The following is a 6,990-nucleotide window of genomic DNA, read 5'->3' on the forward strand; positions in this document are numbered from 1 at the left end:
GAAGAGCAACAAACAGAGAGGGGAGGTGATACGAAGTGGCAGGTCTACAAGAGGGGAGATCGGGAGGTCGTTTGGCCGCCGAATCCGGAAGAATAGCAAGGAAGATTTGGAAGTTGTGGCTGGGCACAAATATCTCGGCAGCTTTTGTTAGGAAGATTTGCTTTCAATATCTCGGCAGCTTTGTTAGGAAGATTTGCTTTCATTTGTTTATTTCAATTTTTGCATAGTCTATAAATAGGAGCTCTTGTAGAGATATTGAATTATCTTGGAGAGATCATATTTAGGACGATTTCATATCGTAGGCCTCCTTGTGAGGATTAGGCCTCTGCGGAGGATTTCACTTTCTTGTTTACTTTTGTTCTTCTCAATTCCAGAATTAATAAAGCCGAGAGTTTTTCATTCCCAAAAGTTATTGTGATTCATTGCGACAATTCAACAAACAATTGGTGTGTAAGTTGTGGTGTGTCCTTTCATCGAGCACCCCTCGTGCTCCAGCAGGTTCGGCGGTCTTTCCCTCCTAACAGGAGGGGATGGGAGAAATTCTAGCAGATAAATTAAGGATAGTAGTAAAAGAACTCTTTACATCAAATGAAAGGAAAGCAACAGCCAACCCCACCTACCTATATACCCCACCCTAAATCCCATCAACACTAAACAACCCAAAACCAACTCCATTCACAATAACTCACAACAGACCATCTGTTCTTGCAGGCAACCTCCTTAAAAAGTTCATGGGACACGACGGAAGCCTGTCGCGAAACCTCGGGTGCCTCATCGAGTAGAATCCCATCACAATCACCACAACTCTGAGGGGACTTATGTAGAGCACCACAGTGGCAACCAAGCAGAATATGAGAAACAGTGCAGTCGCCCTCGGATCCCTCCAGCTCAGCAGATTGTAGAACCTCTCCCCTTGCGTCGCCATGTCCCCAAGAACCGTCTGCACCCTCGAAGCAAGCGATCTCAGCCTATCATATCTCGATTTCAAGACCTCCATTTGCTTCACAGACGTCGGGAATGTGTCAAACTCCTCGTCCAATTCATCGCTCAGGGCCATGTCAGCTTTAGACAGTTTCACATCCATGTGTGGAGGGTTGCGAGGCCGCCCCCGGTAATTCCACGCCCCGATCAAGAAAAGGTACAGAAACACAGTGCTCAAGATCAACCAAGGGAAGCATACGAATACCAAGAACACAATGTGGACTACAACTGTCATCAAAGGACTCTTCCAACTGCTTATCTGATCAAACCATTTCAGTATTTTGGCAACCACAGAGAGGATCCCTGCCATTCTGAAATGATTGGCTCTGCTTCGTCTCATGCTCCACATGTTGGATCCGACGTCAAGCATGTACTCCACCACCTCTTTTCTCAACGGTGGCTCAGCCCGGCTCAGCCTCGTTGATACAATCCGAGTAGCCTGATACCTCAGAACCTCAACCTGCTGGCAGCTGAGGGGCTGGAGGTAGTGAAGGCTCGGCAGCAGCGGCTGTGTGTAAAGCTGCAAGACATTGAACAAAGATGCACAAGAGAACCTCACAGCCAACTGAATTTCACCCATTTTCTTCACACCAGAAGGTGAAAGCACTATGAGTGGATATGAATGCGTGTAGACACGACCTGTCTCGAGAGTGGATAGGCGAATCCTCACCTTCCCGATTCTTGAATCCTTGCCACCCGCGTTCACTCCTTGCAAGTGGCAGTTGTCAAAGACTCCGACTGTGATGACAGTGCACGGGTCGTACACTTCCCACGTGTACTGCTCGTTCCACTTGGGATTGAAACTGTTGAGGATCGTTCTTGTCCTGATCCACTTCTGCCCATACTTGGCCACACAATAAGCATCCGTGAATCCCCTCCCGTCTCTCGACTTCATCGCTGCGAGATTCTGAGCATTCAAGATGCCTAATTCCAGCACCCCAACAGCAGGCTTCCAAAGCTGCCTAGCCGTGGCACGAAGATCACTGCTGTAATGAGTCAATTCATCAAGAACATGATAACCCCCATCGAAACAGATCCTCAGATGAAGCCTGCTGTTTAACCTACTCGCATTCCTCTGCCCATTCCCTCCAGCATTATGCTTCTCAAGATTGTACCACCTGCTTCCCGGAGGCTTGAAATCGATCCGCTTCTCGACACCATTTAAAGGAATCACACACTGCCCCAATTCATCCTTCTTGTTCCCTATCCTCTCCTCCACACACAAAACCAACTGATCCTCAAACGGGTCCGACACAGTGAACATCAAATCCTCATTCCATAGAGAATTCACATTCCTACTCTGAGAAATCTTAGTCCTCAAAACACTTTCCCCATGTGAAACTCTCACAAGGATCTCCGGCTGCTGCCGATTCTTATCAGCAATCTGCAATTCCTGCGCCTCAATCACATTAACCCTAAGATACCAAAGGTGAGGGGATAAATAAACCTTGGACCTAATTCCATTGACGCCTTCGCCGTTAACACTCACGGCATCCAAATGCCAAGCTTCGGGGAACGCCTCATCGGCCTGCGTCCCCATCCAAATCGCAAACATTAGTTCACCTGGCACCCTCTCGCCCCTCTGATTCTCCAGCCGGTACCACTCCGGCGCCAAGGGGCTGTCCGGCGGCACCCTTCGTGGAACATCAACGCCGTCGAGCAAAATCATGCCAATTAAACCATCGCCGCCGCCTCTGCTCTTGTCCTTGACGGAAATCTCGATGTGTGGGGCATTAATCTGATCTTTCGATATCGAGAATACCTGATTCCACTCCGGATTGGACGTTCTCTGGATATACCGGGTGGAGGATTTGAGCCCTCCGAGGTTTAATTCGACGTAAGGATCGGGGTTTCCCGGAAGCTCCTTCGACTTCACAATTCTGACGTAGAGATAGTCCATCTGCTCCACCAGGTCGAAGGCGGTGCCGACACGATCGTTTCCGGCTACTCTCCCACCGCCGAGGCTGGGCCGTGTCTCCCTCAGGTTGAATTCCTCCTCCATGGCTGCATTCTGGTGAGGATCGTGGTTTTGACTTCTGTTGACGTTCTGGTTCTGATTCTGATTTTGATTCTGGTTCTGATTTTGATTTTGATTCTGGTTCCGGTTTTGGTTCGCCATTGCTTCAAACCAAACTTCAACTGCAAAAAAACAAAGAGCACCAGAAACACAATGAACAAAACTAGGAAAGTTTGATAGGCGGCTAAAAAATGGGATGCAATATGGAGTTAATGGAGACGTTACAGAAAATGTGTGTTTTCTCCTAAATTTTGGGTAACGGGTTTGAGTGTTAAAAGATTCCCATTTGAAAAACGAGGGAGAAATTGATTTGATTTGTGTGGAAACGAATACTCCCTCCGTCCCCCAATTTGAGTCACTCTTTGACTCGGCACGAGTTTTAAGGAAAAATTTGAACGTGTGGTGTAATAAATGGAGTTAGGTAGTGAAATGTGGGGCCCTTTTGACTTTTGGTGTAATGAAGGGTAATTTTGATGTCCAAAAATGGTAAGTGGGAAGAGTGACTCTTATTGGGGGACGACCCAAAATGGAAAAGAGTGACTCAAATTGGGGGACGGAGGGAGTATATGTTTGTTTAATGCTTCGAACTACTAACAAGAGCCCTTTCCGAAAAAAACAGGGGAAATTAATTGTAAACTAAATAAAAAACCTTTTTCCGGTCTGCGTGGGCTTGGAAGGAACGGTTGTGGAAGAAGGTGATTATACACAGAAGAGTGAACACAGAGAGAAGGCTTATATATGTATAATTTGTGTGTGTGTGTGTGTGTGTGTATACGAATATGCACAAATCAAAATTGATTGCTGTGTGCGTGTGTTTATTTATTGGGGGGTTTATTTGTATGGTTTAGGTGAAAATTTTAATCCTCAATTTTGGTAATTACATCTATTTGTATATTTTCTTGTAAGATTAATCATAACTAAAAAGGGTTAATAATTAAATCTACTCAAACTTTTTTATAATTTATCACATTTTGAAATTTATATCAATTTTATTTTCAATATATATCAATTTAATCATTCGTCTACAAGTATAAAAATAATTTTTTTCTGACATGTCATTCCACTGTTAGAGTAAAATTCTAATAATGAAATTGACTATATGTTTTATAAAAAATGAGAAGAATAAATTCATATAATGATTGTGATAAAATAGGGATAATTTTAATAAATTTATGAAATTGCAAAAGATACGTTAGATTTGATTATTGATCCTAATTAAAAGTGTTATTCATTTCGCCCACCGAACTTCAGACCCAAACATAAATTAGTATAGAAAAACAGCATAAATATTCTCCAAAAAAGAGAAAATTAGAAAGAAAAACAGCTGACATATTGCCAAAAATTGAAAATTCCGCTAGTAATTGTATACTAGTACTACATTTCAACAAGATGCTAGCTAGCGTTGAGATTTAGATATGTACTAGTATTTCAAATTTTCAAGACAAGCGAGATCAGTTTTAATTAAATGATAAGTGTGCTAAATAATAATAGTAATACAAATATATTATGGAGGGTCCAGTGGCATGTGCATTCTTGATTTGGTTCTAATACAATTTTTTCAGAAACAATATACAACTTTGTTTTGTGTTATTGTTATGGAGTAGTAATTATGAAAAATAATTAGAGGGACTCTTAGCAAGCATTGAATCCAGATATACTATAAATGGATGGTTTCTTATAATATGTGTAATGGCCAAATAAGCCAGTGCTTTGGTACTCCACTTCTCTCACTTGCCATTCTGTTAAAGAAAATGAGGGGACCAGTGTCCACAAATTAATATGCACAAATATACAAATTTAATTGTATGAAAAAGTCAATTTAAATGTAACAATATATATATATATATATATATATATAGGTTCATGATCAATTGAGATTTTTTTGGCTAATTGAGAAATGAGATGCAACATCAGCCACTCATTTTTATTAAATGAGTGGTCCAGATTTTGTCACACAAAAAATAATTTTAAATTAATTTATTATGAATGGGTCAAATGGTAATTTAATCCTCCAGAAGCCACAGCGCAGAATATACGCTAAGCTCTCCACTCTCCGCAAACTCATCCCCAAATCCGAGCACCTGTTCGCCGTCGATACCACCGTCGGCGCGGCCTGGATCTGAGCCTTCTCACTTCTCAGAGAGGGAGATCAAAACAGCCACAGCCGGCGCCGCCGCGTGATGCGCCGGAGAGGAGGAGGATCCGGCGCCGGTCAATGGGGCGGAGAAGACGGAGGTGGAATCGACGAAATTTCGCTCCAATCTTCGACAAATTTCGCTCCAGAAGCTCGCTGTCTCCTCAATCTTAGACAAATTTCACTCCGCGCCGCCCTCCGACGCTGGAACCGACGTCGTCAGCCGCTGCCTCCGCTCCGCCTCTGCGGCGGTGGTCGACCAGTCCACTCGAGAAATTCGATCTCGCCGATGGATTGTTGGAGCTGCAGTCCGCGTTCGAGGATTCATCAAATCCGCAATTCGCTGCTGTCTTTACTAATAAAGCAATTGGTTTGCTCACTAGACTTGGTTTTGAGCGGAATCCGTCGTCCTTTCTGTTTTTCTCGTCGGAGAATCACCCATTCGTAAAGGTGTGGCTGTTATTTTTGAATTTGAAACGATTTGAAGTTTTGAAAGTTGAGCTATGTCTTTTCCCCAATGAATTTCTGGATTGGATTTCACAGATTGTATGTGTTATAAGTGTTATTTTTTAGTTATTGACATTTTAATATGAGTTGTTGACATTTGATATTTTGATATGTGAATTGTAAGTGTTATTTTTTAGTTGTTGACATTTTAATACGAGTTGTTGACATTTGATATTCTCCGTATTCAAATGTGAATTGTAAGTGTTATTTTTTAGTTGTTGACATTTTAATACGAGTTGTTGACATTGATATTCTCGGTATTGATACATGAATTGTAAGTGTTATTTTTTAGTTGTTGACATTTTAATATGAGTTGTTGACATTTGATATTCTCCGTATTCAAATGTGAATTGTAAGTGTTATTTTTTAGTTGTTGACATTTTAATACGAGTTGTTGACATTGATATTCTCGGTATTGATACATGAATTGTAAGTGTTATTTTTTAGTTGTTGACATTTAATACGAGCTGTTGACATTTGATATTCTGGCTATTGAAATGAAATGACACTTATACCCCCGTGTTGACATAATGTGATAGCTATTGACATTTAGTTAATCTTGTGGATTAGTGGCTTATATTGCATCTCATTTCTCAATTTAGCTAAATAATCTCAATCTTGTGGATTAGTGGATTAGTGATAGCTATATATATATATATATATATATAGGGTCTTGTTAGGTTGAGATTTTTTAGCTTAATTGAGAATTGAGATGCATTTTCAGCCACTCATTTTGAAATGTCAACTGCAAATAGATTATGTCAACTAAGGGGTATTATCGTCATTTCATTTCAATAGCCAGAATATCAAATGTCAACAACTCGTATTAAAATGTCAACAACTAAAAAAAATTTAATTTTTTTAATTTTTTTAATTTTTTTTAATTTTTTTTATTTTTTTTTAAATTTTCGCGCGATGTCAACTACTGAGACATTATGTCAACTACGATGTGTAGTCTGCACATCAAATGTCAATAGCTCTGCACATCAAATGTCAACAGCTTATAATTGACATTATATATGTGTAGTTGACATGAATTGTATATGTAGTTGACATTATATGTGTGTAGTTGACATGAATTGTATATGTAGTTGACATTACATGTGTGTAGTTGACATGAATTGTATATGTAGTTGACAAAAAAAAATAAATAAATAAAATAAATAAAAAAATAAAAAATCGAAAAAAAAATAATTTTTTTAAAAAAATAAAAAAAATATTTATTAAATAAAATATATGATGAAATTACAAATATGCCATTTCACAATTAATTAATGTAAAAATATTTTCCATATGGCAAATTCTGGACCACTCATTTAATAAAAATGAGTGGCTTATAATGCATCTCAAT

General features: G+C 40.0%; 1 protein-coding gene across 1 annotated transcript; it reads right to left on the reverse strand.

Annotated features, from left to right (window-relative positions):
- Positions 1 to 639: 639 nt before the first annotated feature.
- On the reverse strand, positions 640 to 3,284 carry LOC121773465 (FT-interacting protein 4-like). Its single transcript, XM_042170331.1, has one exon. The coding sequence runs from the start codon at positions 3,098 to 3,100 to the stop codon at positions 686 to 688; it is 2,415 nt and encodes an 804-aa protein (XP_042026265.1). The 5' UTR covers positions 3,101 to 3,284; the 3' UTR covers positions 640 to 685.
- Positions 3,285 to 6,990: the final 3,706 nt, after the last annotated feature.

Source organism: Salvia splendens, chromosome 17 (assembly GCF_004379255.2).
Source record: "Salvia splendens isolate huo1 chromosome 17, SspV2, whole genome shotgun sequence".
NCBI lineage: Eukaryota > Viridiplantae > Streptophyta > Magnoliopsida > Lamiales > Lamiaceae > Salvia > Salvia splendens.

Coding starts and splice junctions, on each gene's coding strand:
- LOC121773465 (XM_042170331.1), bottom strand. CDS start 3,100: ATGGCGAACCAAAACCGGAACCAGAATCAAAATCAAAATCAGAACCAG.